This window comes from Quercus lobata, chromosome 10, assembly GCF_001633185.2.
Source record: "Quercus lobata isolate SW786 chromosome 10, ValleyOak3.0 Primary Assembly, whole genome shotgun sequence".
NCBI lineage: Eukaryota > Viridiplantae > Streptophyta > Magnoliopsida > Fagales > Fagaceae > Quercus > Quercus lobata.
Genome location: NC_044913.1, coordinates 41,645,048 through 41,663,829, shown reverse-complemented (window position 1 = coordinate 41,663,829; position 18,782 = coordinate 41,645,048). Strand labels below are relative to the sequence as shown.

The following is an 18,782-nucleotide window of genomic DNA, read 5'->3' as shown; positions in this document are numbered from 1 at the left end:
TCCTTTAACCACATGTTCTCAAACCTAAAAGGTTTTTTGCCTCCATGTAAATTCCCACCCTCAAGAAGGATAGGAAAATGATCCGAAAGCAACCTAGATAGATGGCATTGACAAATAGATGGAAATTTCTCCTCCCAATCTGCTGACACTAGAAACCTATCCAATCTAGATCTTGAAGCAACCTCTCTAGAATTAGATCAAGTGAAACTCCCCCCCAACCAAAGGCAAGTCAATAAGGCTTTGCTTGGAGATAAAAGCTGAAAATCGATGCATAGCTGAAGTGAAATTTGTAGGACCCGAACGTTCAGAAGGAAACCGCACCACATTAAAATCACCTCCCACACACCAAGGCACATCCCACCAACTACGAAGGCCAGCTAACTCTTCCCATAAGAAACTTCTATCTCTATCACTATTGGGACCATAAACACCAGTGAAAGCCCAAACAAAATGATCCACCACATTTTTGAATTTACAAGAGACAGAGAAACGGCCCACCGCTTCCTCTACCTTATCCACTACCCTGTTGTCCCACATCAATAAAACCCCACTTGAAGCACCCACAAAGCCTAAGTTGAGCCAATTTACATGTTAACCTCCCCATAAACTACAAACGACACCTCTATTAATAAACTCCATCTTAGTTTCTTGCAGACAAACAAAATCTGCTTTCCACTTACAGATCAAATTTCTGACCCGAAGCCGCTTATCCAGCTCATTCAACCCTCTCACATTCCATGAAACAATTCTCAAATTCATTGATGCACTACAACAGCTCGATCCCTACTAGCACTCCTGTTCCTTTTTTACTCATTCTCATCACCCCACGAACTCATTAAACTCTTTAATTCATGATGCCCTTTGTGCCCAGCCTTACCTATCTTCCTCTTAGAAGCTACATCAAGCATTCGCTTATTTCTTCGAGCTTCTAAATCTAAGAGCAAACCTGTAACTTGTTCTTCAAAACCCTCAAGCGAAGTCCCAACAGATTTCTAGAAAGCTTTAATTCTATTAGTTACCATTGTGACAACTTGGTGTTATCTACATCCCTCTTACACCCTATCTCCTCAACTTTAGTAATCTCTGTAACCACTGAATTATCCATTGCCAGAGGTGCCACTTCTAATGGTTTGCCTAAATGTTCCCAATCCAACAACCTCTCATCAGAGTCCCAAGCCTCACCCTCTGACCCAAAATCAAAGACAACTGAGCTCCCAACACCATCACACTCAGGAGCCCAACTAATAATTTGTCCCTCGTTAAAAAGAGAAGCCAAACTTGGATTAACTACACCCTCTGAAGCAGTCCGATCCAACACGGATTCAAAAGAACGGTATGCGGAAAGCGGAATAACTAATTTCCCCCCGTCCTAAAGTTTGAGCATCCAATCCTTAGAATTATCCCATGTTTTCAAATCACCAACAAAATCACTGATTGTAGGACCAAAATCATGTGGTGAAGTCTCGCTACTCCCCTCTTCTGACCCCATTCCTACTACGTCACCCGTTGGAATGTTAATTACCCACCTTTTATGTGAAGAGAGGTGGCTGATCTGGTAGCTTACTAGAGAGCAACGGAGGAGGCCCAAAATCTTTGTCGCATGTAGTGAAAGGATGAGGCGCCGAAGACCTAGACCCAGGAAACAAACCTGAGACACTTGGCCGGTAGCGTTGCAAGCGAGAAAGGAAATACTTGGCACTGTATCAGTAGGGACTGAAAAATGTGGCTGAGTTTCACCCGATGTAATGGGGCTGTGTTTAGGACTGAGATTCTGAAGATCAGACTTAAGAAGTAATGCTTTGGGCTTTGGGCTTGGGCTTCCAAGCAACCTGGGGCCTAGGCCCACTTCCTTTAATCAACATAGATTTAAAAGTGTGTGTATTATTCTCTCTAGTGGGCTTAACAGTAACTGGGCCCACCTCTTTAATATCAGAAGACAACACAATCCACTTCCCTTCAACCCCTCGTTCCACACGCAAGGACCAAGGTAATATCCAGGGACAGGGATGTATTCACACCTTTATCCGCAGCTCCATTGATGACCAACATGACATCCGCCACCTCGTCAGTCCCGGAATTTCCTCCCTAAGAAATCTGCGGTTTCAAATTTTGAAAACCCGAAGAAATCTCTTTTCCTTTGTCTCCAAAACCTCCAGGATTCTGCTGGAAATTCTCCATCACCCTCACCAGTTTAAAGGTGGCTCTCGCTTGCCTAATACCGATAGGTTGAATAATGGGAAGGATTGTCTTCCTCAAATGCATTCCAAAACCTCTCCAGCCACTACCTGATTTCCCTTCCGGTATGACAATGGAACCCCGTTGGTGGCCATTATCTAACTCAGAAAACAACAAAAAGTTGCCATGGGCATTGGACCCCAACTGTAGAATAAGAACTCTATCTCCCTCCCTGACCGTTCTCGCTAACTGACCATGCTTTTGCTTGGATATCAACTCCTCAACGTGAAACAGAATTCTCTTAGCACTCTCCTTACCCATACAGATAGACCGTAAGGAATTACTACCTCTTCCATAAATATGTAATAAGAAAAACGAACCCCCTTCCTCAATAGCAAACTCAAAAGTTTTAGATTCAATGAAAACAAATGTAGAACCACCCATTGTAAAACTCTGTTTTATTGAAACAAAACAGAGTACAACAGGGATATCTGAAACACTACTTCACCGCTAAGAGGTTTTACTAAAATTTTTTGATAGTTGTATCAAAGACTAAGGGGCTAAAGAGTATGTTGGGTCAATAATAATACATAACATTAGTTGATATTTTTGATATTCAAATTATGGAAGTAGTAGTGAAACAACTATTCATAAGTGCACCACACATTTGCAACCTGACTTTACATGGAGTGGAATCAAATGAAACACGTCCAAAACTAAATGATAAAACAAATGAAAGAACATACACCAGTTTCTCATTTGCCGCAAGTACAAAGAATTTGAACCTAGAAATCTTCTTGATGAGTATTAATTATTATTAAGCAAAGTTTGTGGCAACTATAAAGAGTTTCACTTAAATCAAGACCTGTATACATACACTAATTACAAAGAACAATACTAAACAAAGAGTTCTCCCTAGAGTATAATTGACGTAGTACTCCAAACCAATAAATACAAGTTACCAAACACAAAAATATGATATAAACTCAAAAAGTCATGAAAAAAGTTAATATTTATATTAGATGACTTGCTTTTATTGGTTTGGAATACCACGTCACCTGTATTTTGGAAAAACCAAATAATTCTCCCTAAAACAATACCCATTGATCCAGTGAGACTACAAAACTATGACACAGCAGAAGCTTTAAGACAAATTCATTGTTGAAAATATAGATCAAGTGCCGAGAAAATTTTACTCAACTATTGCACTTGCGTCTGAGAGTGGCCCCAAGCTGACCTTCACATCTGTTGCTGTGGTAGTGTGATGGAGATGATCAAAATTCTTGAATTGCATGGGGGCAGAAGTGCATTTGGTGGTTAGTTTTGTAGATTCTGCTGAACAACCCGTCTTTACATAATTCCCACATAGCTTTCCGATAGGTCTCATGATTTTCAGAAGTTGAATTTGACACCCATTTGCCTAGTTCTCTAATACTTCTTTGAATTGAGTGGGGTGTAAGTCTGCATTCAACTCAATTTGGAAACTGATACGCAGATAATAATAGTAGCCAACCCAGGACATATCAAGAGATGATTGTCTCGGTCAATGGAACTTGGGACACATGTTGATCTGTATCTGTAATGACTTCTTTCAATCTCTGGTGCCTCCGCTGTTCTTGAGCTCTCCTACGATTGACTTCAAGAATAATGAGGAGAGCAGTAATGTCAGCAGGGCTTACCCCACCCACTCTGCTTGCTTGGCCAATAGTTTGTGGCCTGACCTGGAAGTAGGAGAAACCAAAAACAATGTAACAGAAAAATTTGTTATAAAATCCTTCAAAAATAAGTGGTTTGATATCAATGCAGACCACTAGTTCAAAGAAACGCTTTTTTTTTTTGGTTGGTTATGTAGTTCAAAAAAATGCATCTTCTAATAGGCACAGAAACAATCCAATACTTCCTCAGTATTGCCAGAGGATTTCCTGAAAAGTACAATACCTAACATATTCAGTACAAAAAAATATTCAGAATCCAAACATAAATGCCTCTCTTTCTCTCTCCCCACCAACCTCCAGTAGACTTCTATTATTTTTGGAATCAGACTTACATACATGTGCATGTGTACCCACTCATCGATAATTATCTACACATCCAATATATGAATCCTCTTGTGGACACTAGAACCATGTGGGACTCACGAGTTGTGAGATATAGGATGCATGAGATAACTTCTCGTCCACTCACGCATTTGTTGAAAACTCTCTACTAGGGGTGATTTTGATGTTCGTTCTTATTATAGGGCCTTACAACCCCAAATCCAGATTCTTTTCCATGGAAACCGTTGTGGAAACCAAAAGTGCCTCCAAAGGTTAGTTTTCTTATTTGGACAATGGCTTTGGGGAAAATTTTAACCATTGATAATTTAAGGAGGTGAAAAGTGGTGGTGGTGGATTGGTGTTGTATGTGCAAGAAGAATGGGGAGACTGCTGACCACTTACTCCTATGCTGCCCAGTATCTCAAGAGTTGTGGAATATGGTGTGTTCACTATTTGGGGTTCAATGGTCGTGCCGTGTAGTGTCGCAGAACTTTTGGCACGTTGGTCAAACAAGTTCAACAAACTCAGATCTAAGGAGTTTTGGAGAATGATCCCTCATTGTCTTATGTGGGTCATTTGGAGGGTAAGGAATACACGTACTTTTGACGGGAATGAAAGATTGATTCATGAGTTGAAGCTTCTCTTTTTTTAGACTTTTTTTGATTGGGCAAATACTATGAGTGTTTTTCCTTTTATTTCATTACTTGATATGCTTGATTTTTGTACTTTCATTGTTAGTTTTTTTTCCCGTTGCTTCCAGAACACAGTCTGTGTGTTTTTTTTCCCTCTATTTTTTCTCTTCTTTTTTCAATGAATTTATTACTTATCCCAAAAAAAAAGAAAAGGTCTCTCACAATTTCTGAAAAATCATTTACCCAGCAAATCCCAAAATGCTACTAAATCCATAGAAGAAAGAAAGAAAAATTATCCTACACACACCTTGGAGAGTTTCTCACGTGCTTCGAGAGATAAAGTTGTCATTGCATAGTAATCCAAGTCCTCTGGAAGTGGTCTATGTTGTTGATGGACCATCTACAAAAAAAAAAAATTGGACAATGTGACATGATATAGTAAGTGAACTGGTGAAATTCTCAGCATTCAATGCCTAAACATGCAGAAAAAAATATCCAATAAGGAAATAAAATGCCATGAGCTAAGGTGATCCTGAACAAACCACTGTATTTATTATTCACCTGTTGGAGTTGGTTTTGCTGGCGTGTAATGAAGCCTTCATACTTGATATCAATTTCAACACATTCTTTCTCCACTCTAGATAAAAGTTCATTCCCAAGACCATGCTTATCAAGAACTCTATATGGTATGTGTGGCTTCTTGAGAAGACTCTCCAGTGTTGAAGAGTCCTTTACAGGCTGACCAGACAGGCGAGTAACATCAGCAGCCAAATCTCCTCCTGAAATTGGGTTTCCATAATAAATCCCCACAGTCAACATATGGCCTAATTTCTTTCACTCCTAAGCCTAACAAGTTACCTTGCCTAATGATGATTATGTATGTTAATGTTTTAAATAAAAGTTGAAGAATTAAAGCTCAATGGCTGAAACTTGACGCAAAGTAAAACAATGGTAAATACTCAGACATGTTTGAACGCAAGTCTTATGATAAGTGCAAAAAAAGCTAGCAGCCACATTTTTAGTATTCCTATTTAAGATCATCTTGGATCCGAAGTTCAATACCCCTAGATTCCATAGGATGTTAAGTTTATCCCTGTTGTATCAAGTAAGTTTTATTCAAGGGTGGAGTAGGTATTCCTATTTAAGATCATATTGGATCAGAAGTTCATACCCCCAGCTTCCATAGAATGCTAAGTATCTCCCTGTTGTCTGAGTAAGATTCATTCGAGGGTGGAATACACTGGCAGTTCATCATTAACAAACGAAAGCTCAAAGTTTTGGCCCCCCTGCTTTGTGTTGGTTATTTGTTTGAAGAAAAAATAGCGAGGGAAGAAAGAGAACATTAACGTAGTCGATTCTCATTTAACAATTTTGTTGGTACCAGAGCTACTTGTACAACGAATGTAACAAATATTAGAAGAAGTATTTTTATTTTGTACATGAATCTTGTAAAGGGATTCTAAGTAGTTTCCTTGCTTTAAACTATGGGTTTTGTTCCCTTCTATCTTCTGCTGGAAGACATCCAAAATTATCCACCAACCCAAAGAAAAATAAGGCTTTGTTTGGTTATAATGTTAAAAAAATAAAAAAAATAAAAAAAATCAGAGAATTAATTTATCCTTCTTTCTATATGGTTATGTAGAGAAAATGGGAACCTAAAAAGAAGAAAAGATAATTTTGTTAGCTTTTTGGTTCCTATTACCAAATTTGGAGAGAATATTGGTGGGACCAAGTGGAAAATTTAGTTGTACTTTTCCTTCTTGCTTTTATTTTCTCTTTTCTATTATGAACCAAATAATAGAAATCAAGATTTTTAAACTTTCCCTTCTTTTCCTTTATCAATGGTGCACCAAACATACTAGAAGAAGAAAGAATAAAGATTCAAACCAGAAATCTTGACAGTTTTTAATCGCTTCTTTTCCTCTGAAATGCGAGCTTGCTTATCCTGGTATAGTTTCCAGCGTCTGTCATCAATCAACCCAATTTCATGTCCCAAAGGTGTGAGACGACTATCAGCATTATCAGATCGAAGTACTAATCGGTGTTCTGAGCGGCTAAGAGGATTAAAAAAAAAAAAGTTAATATAATAAAATTTTCATGAATATAACAATGCACATACAGTCTCATGTACTAGTTGCTGTTCATAAATAAAAAATCATGTCAGGCACATGCAAGGTCAACATGTTCTGAGTAAGCATTTCTACACTATTTTTTCTGTAATGTGACATTGTTGTATATTATTTCTGAAGTCTCAAGATGCATCACAACATTCTGTTTTAGGTGACTTCTAGTCCCCTTATCCATAAGAAATGTTACAGATTCTAAAATGGCATGTGACATGACAGCACATTTTAGAGTTGTATTTGGCATTGCCCTAGGAAGTCAAGCTTTAGCTTTAGAGCTTTAATTGTAGAAATTTTGCAATAAATAGCTTTAACTGAAAAGTGTTATAGCATTTAGAGTGTTTGACAAACTATGATGATAAAGTGTTCTGAAGTTGTTACTCCCGTTTGGTAATAAAATTGATAAAAAAATAAAAAAAAAAAACTTTCATATGTGAGAAATTACAAAAGAGCTTTGTATTTTCATACTTGAGCCCAAATAATTCAATTAATGATCAATTTTTTATAATTATTATTAGCTCTCTCTAAAAATGGGTGAGCATTGAGTGTCACTTTAAAAAATAAATATGGGCAATTATATCAATTCATCATTTCTAACAAAAACTGGAGTAGTGCCCTAAAGAGCTTTAACACTAAACCTCACAGTTTGGGCTTTAAGTTAGAAGTTTTTTTTCAGCCTTAGGGGAGCTCCTTAAAGACCTTTAGCAAAATTGCCAAACGTGTGGCATGTTTTGCTACAGAACATTAAGGATCCCTTATAAACACACTACCAGACGTGCCTCATTCTGGGCACGCAAGGACCTGCATTTACATGGTAATACTTTAACTAACTCCACACACCCCCCCCCCCCTCTTTGATAGGTGAATACACAACCATGTAAATCATTGGCCTGTAACTTGATAGTTAATACCACCTTAAAAACATAAAAAGCACCAGTTTTTCGTTTAAGTTTGATGTTGGGAACATTTCATTAGATAAATGGTCTGTTAAACAGAATCAGGACTATCGCATTCCAAATTGCTTAAAAGGTTACTGGCCTTGAGCACGCTCTACCTGTGTGATCAAGGGTCTCTCCCTCTCTTTTCTTCCAAGAATAAAATGACACTAAAAAAAAAGAAGAATAATTAAGTTTGCAATACAAAGAGAGGACAACTGAAGAATATGATAACCACCCAAGAATAAGTAGGAGAAATTAAACCATGCATAAAAAAACCACTTGCAAACGCAATCAATCACACTCCTAACAGAGATAGGGTGCTGATTTTAAGGAAAATGAGGTGTGGCTTCATTCTAAGTAATTTCAATTGTCTTTTTTTTTTTTTTTTTTAATAACTTTATTGATCTTACTTGGTTTTACTGATTTCTTTCTCATTTTTAATTTTTTGGTAGGACTAATGTTAAATAAATGTTAGGTTTTTTTTTTATTTTTTTATTTTTATTTTTTAAATCTTAATTTTTATAAATTCACTTATTATAACAATCCAATGTGGGGATTTGAACCCTAGTTCTCCTTGTAAAGGAAATCGAGCAATGTCATTGAGCTATAAGACTCTTGGCAAATGTTAAGGGTATTTTGGAGAGTACAGAAAAGTGGATACCAAAAAATCTTATTCTAATCATATAACAGCCAACAATCTTGATGCAAATAAACAGAGAAATGTAAGAGCTTATGAGGAACACAGTTCAAGCAAATGAATTTTTTTTTCCTTGTTATTTGATAATTCCAAATAACTAACCCCAATTAATAATTATTAAGTTTTCTACTCATCAGCAATTACTATCTTATAAATAGATGTCCAAAGATAAAACCAATAAATAAGCATAGAAAATAGTCATACCTATAATTTGATACAGGAAATTTTGAGCTAATTACCTTGTCAACATTCGATAAGGCTCCCGAAGATCTTTCGTAACCAGATCATCAATCAGTGTCCCTATGTAGCTGCTCTCCCTTTCAAGAACAATGAGGGGCTTACCATCTGAGTGTCTGGCAGCATTGATACCAGAAATGATGCCCTACAGAAAGGAGAAAATAAGAAAGGTGGCTTGTTAGATAATGTAAATATCAATATGGCCACATAGCATAAAATTCTTTCTCCACCAAGGCAAAACCAATTAGACGCTGTCTTTTCATGTGCCTAAGAGTACAGAATAATCAAAAAGTTCACCAGATAGTGTTTCTTGCAATACTTCAGAAGTACAAAGGTTACTCCAAAAGATATTACCTGTGCTGCAGCCTCTTCATAGCCAGTGGTTCCATTTATCTGACCAGAGAAGAAAAGTCCATCAATTTTCTTTGTCATAAGAGACCTAGAACATTGATGAGCAGGCAAAAAATCATATTCTACAGCATAAGCAGGTCTCAGCATTGAACAGTTTTCAAGTCCTGGCAAAGTTCTTAAGAGTGGTAACTGTAGTCTCTCTGGTAAACCAGTTGAGAAACCCTGTAAAAGAAAAAAAGACCAGTTAAGGGGAAAGTGTTTTTTGGATGCTTTTGTACAATATATAAGGTAAAAAGGTTTACAAGAAATCCACTTTAAGACTCATTTAACAGATATTTGGCTAGACTAGAAGACAGTTAAGTTCAACTGTAAAAAGGCAGATAGTGCAACAAGATGGATCTGGTCAATGCCAAGAAAATTCTTTAATAATAGATTCCCGTAAACACAAAGCAGACTACCAGAATACATGATAAGAATACCTCCTTCATGCCTTTTTTTAATTATTTTTATTTTTATTTTTATTCTTTAACAGATGATATTAACTTTATTAGAAAATGAGGAAATTTATATACTTACAAGCAGCATATATAGACTTACTTTAAATAATTACAAGCTAACATTCAAATAATCAACAAAGTCTACAAAGGAAGGGATATTAACACTGCCAAAACCAGTAGACTACTCATACAATGACAGAAAAAATCAAGATTTTAGCTCAAGAATTGACAACTCAATGCCATTAAACATGTGGTTTCTTATCTTTCTCCATATTGTCCATAAAAGCAAAGTGGAGTGGCTATCCTAGTAAATCTGCTTCTGTGCCTTCCAAAGAGACTTTTCCAAGTGAAGTACACCTCAACCACTTACTGAGGTACTACCCATTGAACCCTGCAAGAGACCATAACTCTCTAGCAAACCAGGCACATTCGCACACAGTTATACACACATCACAACCACTTACTGGGGCACACCTCAACCACACACACACACACCTTTCCATCCAAACAATAGCCAATATTTAAAAAAAAAAAAGGTTATATGTTGGCGCACCTGGACATAAAGCTCTGGCACATTTCGGCCCTCTGGTTCAAGAAATATTTGATGCGACTCTTTGTCTTGAAACCTCACAATCTAACATATATTTGAAAAAAGAAAGAGCAAAGTGAATTTCATCAGCAAATATTCCATATTTACAAGAAAAATGATGGAGGAGTGATATCATATTGAATACAAGTTTTAGGTCATGAAAGGCCATAAGAGACTCCTGACATTATGAAAAACATTAGTATCTGCTTGTAGCATTTTTTAGCACCTAGGGTCTGTGCTCCCAACTGCACCAAAACAGTTGGGAGAAGGACTTCTTCTTCACTAATATTTACAACATAAATTGCAGAAACAAACAGTGAGATTTTTCATATGAAAAACTCTGGTATTTTGAAACTATATTCAAAATATTGTCATAAATGAGATGGCAAGTAAAAGTTTAACATATATTAATTTGCTTTTTATGCAGAAACTAACAAAAATTGTACAGAATTTGAGAATATATTAATCAAAAGTTGTATCAGAAAATAGTGCAATAAGTAGAACGTGTCTATCTTAACAGTTCTTGTTACTTGGTGAAGCCAAATCCAAATACAATAAAGAAATCATATTTTTATTAACTCATATAATGGGATCTGGAACCAAAAAAAAAGTAACTCTAATTAAAAACAAAGTATCGTACAAAATACCAAATGCAATAGATACATAATAGCAGTGACAATTGAAAGGGATATTTGTCAGTTGATAATCATAAGAAAATGCATAGATAAAGTGTTCTATTCCACAGCAATTGAAGCTGCCAATCATTCTTTTTCTTAAGAAGATAAGTTAGAACATGAAGTGAACAACGAAAATGGGGTATTAGAAAACAAGAATTTTTTATGCAAGAAAAAGTTATTACATAAACTATCAAGCTCACCTTATCTTCAATGGAAGGGCAGTATCTGGGTCCCTTAGCTTCAACCCATCCTCCATAAGTGGGAGTTTCATGCAAATTCTCTTTGATTAGCTGGTGAGTGCTCTTTGTCGTACGTGTTAGATAGCAGCACATTTGCTCCCTCTCAATATGGAAATCAGAATCAAAGCTAAACCAGCTGACCTGTTAATTATTAACTCACATTAAATACATAGGAATCAAGCAGATTCATCACCCACCACCATTTAAAAGAAAAGGCAAACATGTAAGATATTCGTCATCTCATATGCAACAACAAGAAGAACAACAACCAAGCCTTAGTCCTAAATTTTTCGGGTCTGCTATGGATCCTCAATAGAATAGTCAAGGTTGGCCACATTAATCATCTCATATGATAGATCTAAATTCCTAGGATCTATTAATATGCAGAATACTGCATCATGACCTTAAGCTCAGTTAGAGGTAGAATGCCTAGTAAAGGAAACATCCTTGATCCTGCCCAGGCAGTGGCAGGGTAATAAAGTTATCAGTCTATCTAATTACCTGGCACCCTTACATACATTAACTTGGTGAATGTATAGGCAAAACATCTTTAGATGTAATGTGATTGTACATCAACTATGCACTTATGATTTGTTTGCAGAAAGAAGCTTGTGGAGCATGATCTGGAAACTTGCACAAAGCATAATTTAATCTACTGAACATATGGAAGTAAAAGGAAGTACCTCTTCATCTCCATGCTGAGGTTCCAATCCAGAAAAGTCTACAGTACGACAGTCCACACGTGCTGGAGTTCCAGTCTTTAACCGATCAGTTTCAAATCCAAGGCGCTGCAAGTTCTCGGTAAGTCCCTGTGACGCTGACTCACCAGCTCTTCCAGCAGGCATAGAAGTCCTACCAACCCAAATTTTCCCACTCATAAAAGTGCCCGTTGTCAGAATAACAGAAGGAGCATAGAAGTCCATCCCAAAAAATGTGCGGACACCTTCCACGTTGTCATTCTTTCCTAATAAGATATCTGTCACCATTGCCTCTCTAATAGAAAGGTTTGGAGCGCTGGAACAGAAAGCAAATCAGAACAGTTACCAAAAGGAAGAGAACACACATCCCCACAAATATACGCAACCAAGTGCAAGAGTATGCAAATAAAATTGGGCAGGAAAATAGGTAAGTAAGTTTAGGGTTTTAAAGAAGATAATAAAGGCAAAAGAGATTCTCTAGTTATTATGGCAAACAAAAGAGATTCCTAGTGATGATAGCATCACTAGGATCATCTCACACTTCTGTCCGTTGCAGGGTAAAACAAGTTAGAGCTAGTTTTCAAAGTTTTTCCAAAAGAAAATAAAAAGAACTGGAGAATTGTTGTACACAATATTCCAGGTGAAAAGTAACATCTTGGAGCAAATTATGAGAATAGATCACAAATTGAAACTCAATGGCTCCAGATCATCAAAGCTGATTTTTTTTCCCTTTTGATTGGTAAATTACGCATGCACCGAATGGGTCTTGAACCCACAACCTCACCCTCTACCTAGTACTTGCAAGGGGAGGAAGTGCCAATTGAGCTAGAGCACATTGGCATCAAAGCTGAATGTATATTATAAATAATGAGCTTTGTTAGATGAAGAAATGCACCAAGTTCAAGGGGCGTATATCAGGTGTACAACTTACAAGTTCCAAGATTACAATGATTAATAAAATCTAATAAGTTCGAGGAAGAAAAAACATTTTGACATAGTCATCTATTCAAATAAGGATCTAAGAAACAGAGATTTCAGGTCTAAAACTATCCTTTCACACCACTTAAAGTTCCTAGCATTTTGTTCCCGCCAAAGGCACCACATCAAGCAATGAGGGATGGCCTTCCAGATTTCGCTGTTCAAAGCTGAAAATATAATAGATGTGAAATGCTTGTGTGGTTGACTAAACAATCAAGATGGACCTCAAAATCAGTCACATATGGTATCATGAAGGAGATTGTTCATGCCAAAAACTAATATTTTTAGACCATTACATATAAGCATCACCTTAGCAACAAAATAGACATTAGTAAGAATACTGCACAAAAACTAAACATGTGCACTTGCCTTTCCACTATGTTTCTCATTTGCATAGCATATTCCCTTTTATCAGTTTGAGCACGCAATGCTCTAACTGCAGGACCTCTAGAGGAATTGAGAACACGCTTTTGTAAATAGCACCTGAGTATAAAAATAAAAAGTGAAGGTTAGTACCAAATGATACAATCCAAGAATGTATTTCTCATTGATATCAAAATGGTGTAGAAAAAAATCCTAATTCCCTTGACACACATTAATGCACAAACCTCAAAGAGATAAACGGGGAATATAACTATGAAAAGAATTTCAGATATTACCAACTAATGTGGAAAAAAATCAACAATAAAAACAAGAATGGGAAGGTATCAACGCACATTTCACCAAGTAAAAATTATAGCCGGACAGATGATCTGATTAAATCCACAGCCAGATTCTGAATGAAATTTTATAAGAAGAACAAAAGATCATGGTTGTCAATATACAAGGTTGTACCTAGTGCATAAAGCTCCTAATTTTGCGGGGCTTGGAGAGATGATTGGAAGGCAACCTTACACCTTTTTTTTTGGAGAGGCTGATTTCTAGGCTCAAACTTGCGACCTGCTGCTTTGGGTGGAGGGAACTTGCCATTGCACCAAGTTCAAAAACCTGGCTGAACTTGGAATATTTTAATCAAACATTAACCTTAGTATTGATTTATTATCACTTGTTTAAAAGGCTTGAATTTGAACTATACTTGCAACTACACAGTTATCAAAGCATACTACTTCTCTTCCTTTCTTACTCATCCATTCTTAAAACTCCATTGTCCACCTTTACACGCGTAGAATTTGGCCTCTCACAGAAAATATAGGTTTTCAAAAAGATTTCGTTCAAACTTATGTTTAATAATTTCTTTTTACATTTTTCAATCCACCTTAAGCTTAACTTCATGATGGTCTTCCCAAAGACCAAAGTTTAACACACACACACACACACACACACATATATATGTATATATATATTCACTAATCAATGAAGTATATATTCCTAGAAGGAATAATGAAAACAGGGTATTCATAGGTAAAATGTAACTCTATTTACACAAACAATGGCAAGCAACAATTGCACTCTCCCACATGTCACTGGCCAAAGTACATTCAAACAAATGTAGGAAACATAAATTACCTATCAGCAAGCTTCCCAATTTCACCACCGAGTGCATCCACTTCATGCACAAGTTGTGATTTTGCAGGTCCTCCTACTGCTGGATTGCAAGGCTGCGTCAAACTTCTCAATCAAAAATTCTTTCTATAGCCTTGACATAAGACTCTTAGGATTTAAAGACATTTTTTGTGCATTTTATATGTGTGCATGCACGCATGCGTCCATGTGAGCTGTGGTAGCAATGGCTGAGTTTTAAATTAAATACGCACTCAATGAGTTTTGAACCCACATCCTTACCCTTCACCTAGAAGACTTACGTACATAAATTCATTTCATAAATTCTATCTCATGTATCTAAACTTAAACTTCTTAAAAATTAAGTCTTGAACCTTGGTGCCTAAAAGACATCTTTAAAAATTATAAATTTGTCAATTTCACTACCTAGCTACAACAACAACAACAAAGCCTTAATCCCAATTTTTTTTTTGGGTCAGCCACATGCATTCTTTTTCGACATCCTAATCTACCCGAAACCATACTCTCTGTTACTTCTTTAATTGACACATTCTTTTTTCACTCCCTAGCTACTTATCAGAAAATTTTCAAACTGAAAACAACAAATTTTGGAACCATAGGAGGCAGTGACATAATTCCTTATATTCAATACTTATATAAAACAGTACAACTAAATTGGCTGAAATGTAAACCTGCCAAGCAATTCGATCAATATTTAGTGTGAGTAGAAGAGTTTTAGCCCCTAAACGAGCAGAAGCAAGTGCAGCTTCACACCCAGCATGTCCTCCTCCAACTACAATCACATCAAACCTTTCATCAACTGCTCCAACATTACTCTTCCAATCTGCAAAACCCACTTACCACTTCTTCTCTCAGCAACAAAACAAAGCATATATCTGAAATATCCGCAATGCCACAAACATGTTTGATAAAATGCCTCAAAGAAAACAACTGTACTTATACCTCCAGAGTCCGAAGTTGCGGAGACGGAGAAGCAGCGGCGGGAGAAGTGGCAGCTGAAGAAAAGGGAGCGGTGGCGAAGCTTACGGCGGAAGGCGAGGACGTGAGGCTTCGGAGGATGAAGATGACGAAGAATTGGAGAAGAGAAAGGGAAGTGGCGAGCAAGGTGGGAAAGATGAAATGTGAGTGTCGCTGCCATTGTGAAAAAGACGAGGCTAAAACTGTGTGTACGGATTAGTTGTGAAGGTCATGGATAGATCATAGATGGCTAAGTGGAGGAACGGACCAACGGTAGCTTGGCGTAAGCACCAAAACAATATTTTATCCGTTGTAAAGACTGTATGAGACTTAGGTGGTGTTTGGTGTCTCCTTCTCAAAATGCTTTTCGGCATACAGGATAGAATACAGGGTTTTTTTTTTTTTTTTTTTTTTTTTTTTTTTTGAGAATAACTATAAAACCCAAACTATTTTATTAGTTAACCAAGGTTTTGAAACTATTTTGGTATCTAACAAATCGAGTGCAAAGAACTTGAAAATGAAATTGTCATATTTAACATATGGTTTAGGGACCATATGGATTATTTCTAAGTCCTAGATCTTTAGTGTACTTTTACCCTTTTTATTCATTTATTTTTATATAGATAATTTTAACTTATGGTGTTTATTCCATGATACTTGATTGCTTTTTTTACTATTTTTTACTATTATACCTAGAGTAACTTTAAGTAATGTTAAACTACTTGATATTTTTTATTAGATGCAAATTTTGACAAATCTATAGTTATAATACATTTCTTCTTATACCCACATGCGTGCAAAATTTATAGATAATTAGAGATCAATAACTATGTTATCTATAAAATGTTTTAATTTCAAGTATTTGCATTTTATAATTACACAAAAAAGGATGAGTTTTTGGATTATATAGTATATACATCCAATTAGCACGAAATTTGGCATGCAAGCTAAGAACATTATGAAAATGTGATCAAATGGTAGAATTTTAAATTTTAAATTCAATAAATTGTTATTAAGTAGTGTAAAATTACTTAACTCTTTTATATATATGTATACATATATACATATCATGAGTTTGTTCACACACACATTTTTGTATTTGATCATAGCTCGTTTAATAGTCGAAGTTAAATTTCGGCTTAGACTTGGCTCATTTGCATAATAAAAGAAAATAAATAAGCATTTTCCAAAACTGAGCCCAAACTGCTAAAAAACAACTTAATTCGTTTACCATTATACTAAAATATGAAATGCATTTTTCTTTATAAAAATGTAAAATGCATTCATATAAAAGTTACCAAACAAGCCTTAATGAGTGTTATTGGATGTCCTCAGTTTCATTGGCTTATTTTGTTTTGAAATTTATTGAGTAAAAGTAGAATTATTGTTGAGGTGGTTTTTATTGCAAGGATAATTTTGGGAAGCCATTTGAAACTCAATGTTCAGCCTAAAATATAACCCAATAGCTATCAGTAGGGGTGTTCGCGGTGTGGTGCGGTGCGGTGCGGTGCGGTTTTTGGTCATTTTTAGCACTGTATTTTGCGGTGCGGTTTAACTAAAACCATAACTGCACCACACCTTACTTTTGTGGTCACATGTGCGGTGTAGTGTGATGCGGAGCGGTTTAAAGTTTAGCCAAAACTATAACTGCACCGCACCTTATTTTTGCGGTCACATATGTGGTGCGGTATATAAGATGCGGTTTGAATGATTTGAAATTGTTATATATTTCAAATTTTGGGTTTTTTCTACCCAGCCCAAAACTAATTTTCCCCTTTATTTTGGTCCAAGTTTTAAACTATTGAGCTAGTTTTTCTTTATTTTGGGTTGGCTTTCTTAATCAACTCTTGCTAGAGTTATCAAAATTTTTTTTTGAAAACTAGGGTTATTAAACTATTAATAATATATTTAATATTAAAAATAATTAAATATATTAATATATAGAGGGTGCGGTGCGGTGCGGTTTGTGTGGTTTTCTTAGTATAAAATCGCAAACCACACTGCACCATGTGGTGTGGTGCGGTGCGGTGCGGTACACTATTACTTGTGGTACGGTGCAGTTATGCTATTTTGCGGGCGGTTTTGGTGCGGTTTATGCAGTTTGGTGAACACCCCTAGCTATCAGTGTATTGTTATAGATGCACTTCAGCTCAAGGCCCAAACCATGCTTGTCAAGGATTATGTTAAGGCCTCAACATACCTCCTGAAATAATGAGTCAGCACAAGAGATGATCTACCACAAATATGTGCTTAAATATCAATCTAGCAGTAAAATATGAGAAACATCCACGTATCAGACAGACTTAGAAATGTGTTCGCTTTTGAAAAAGCATGTGTTCTTCTTCTATTATCAATTCAATATGAGAGAATAATTACATAGTAACAAATACATTATATCCTTAAATAGAAAAGCAATAAACAATGATATATATATAAAATCGAAACATTTGACTTTTTATTAACATCTTCAGAGCTTACCACATCATTATCATTTTTTTAAAACAAAATTATTTAACTTTTTTTAATTAACAATATCAACTTCAACCCGAGGAGGACTAATCTTTGACATCAACAGCCAAATTCTAAACTTAATAAGGAGTGAAACTCTATCTCTTTAACAAGTCTAACTTAAACTCAAACTCAAACGTTGATAATTTATCTTCAAATTTGCAAGGTTAATCATGAACACTATAAAAGCAGTGCAAACTCCAATATATATATATATATATATTTTTAAGCCGAGTAGAGGTATGAGCTATTCTTTTATTATTTTCTTCTCCTCTACTTTGTTAAATATATATATTTTATGATTTTTCATGTATTTTTTAAAAAGTGATTTTCCTACATGAACCACCAAACCCTATACCTGTGATTGTATATGATTTTTTTTTTCATCATTTAAAGTTTAGACCCATTAAAATTTAAAACTTATTGCTTTATGGGTTTGTGTACTTTTTTCTTTTTCTTATATTTCTCTTTTGAATAGTCATATATTTTTTGAATTGTTTCAATAACTTATTCTTTAATTATATATCTTTTTTGGCATTTTGGAAGTTTTAACATCTGAATTTGTGTTAGTTTTCGCAATATTTGAACATGTTTAGTAGATTTCAATGACTATACTATGTATTATTCTTTTGAAAGTATCAATTTTTCTTTTATATTTCTCTATTGTTTAATCATATACATTTTGTTTTGTTTCAAAATTTTATAGGAAGTAAATATTATGATTCTTTAATATTTTTTGGCCTTTCAAAAGTTTTAACATCTGAATTCTTCTTTTGATGGTAACACATCTTTCTCTTATATTTCTCTATTGTGTAGTCACACACACACACACACACACACACACACGCACACACACATATTGTGGACATAAGGAGGTTTTGGAGTCGTCACCTAGTTTTTGCAATGGTCTAGGAACCATATATATAGCG

The 18,782-nt window shown here is 35.7% G+C and overlaps 1 protein-coding gene across 2 annotated transcripts; it reads right to left on the bottom strand.

The window, feature by feature from the left end:
* Positions 1–2,892: 2,892 nt before the first annotated feature.
* On the bottom strand, positions 2,893–15,709 carry LOC115963899 (tRNA uridine 5-carboxymethylaminomethyl modification enzyme MnmG-like). 2 transcript variants are annotated; one of them, XM_031083133.1, is made up of 13 exons: positions 15,331–15,709; positions 15,060–15,223; positions 14,374–14,465; positions 13,237–13,350; positions 11,875–12,205; positions 11,153–11,332; positions 10,240–10,320; positions 9,193–9,411; positions 8,841–8,983; positions 6,731–6,897; positions 5,405–5,622; positions 5,151–5,243; positions 2,893–3,896 (listed from the first exon to the last, which is right to left on the bottom strand). In XM_031083133.1, exons 1-13 carry the CDS (start codon positions 15,524–15,526, stop codon positions 3,699–3,701), a joined length of 2,196 nt encoding a protein of 731 aa, XP_030938993.1. In that variant the 5' UTR covers positions 15,527–15,709; the 3' UTR covers positions 2,893–3,698. The 2 variants fall into 2 exon arrangements, with proteins under 2 accessions (XP_030938993.1, XP_030938994.1); XM_031083134.1 differs by having other exon boundaries at positions 15,060–15,211; positions 15,331–15,708.
* Between the last annotated feature and the right edge of the window lie 3,073 nt (positions 15,710–18,782).

Excerpts from the sequence above, each read along its gene's own strand:
- LOC115963899 (XM_031083133.1), bottom strand. The coding sequence starts at position 15,526 with ATGGCAGCGACACTCACATTTCATCTTTCCCACCTTGCTCGCCACTTC. Across the intron at positions 8,984-9,192 it reads ATGAAGAGGCTGCAGCACAG|GGCATCATTTCTGGTATCAA; the intron begins GTAATATCTTTT and ends TCCTTTCTGTAG. Across the intron at positions 5,623-6,730 it reads AAAAACTGTCAAGATTTCTG|GAGGAGATTTGGCTGCTGAT; the intron begins GTTTGAATCTTT and ends ACCCAATTTCAG.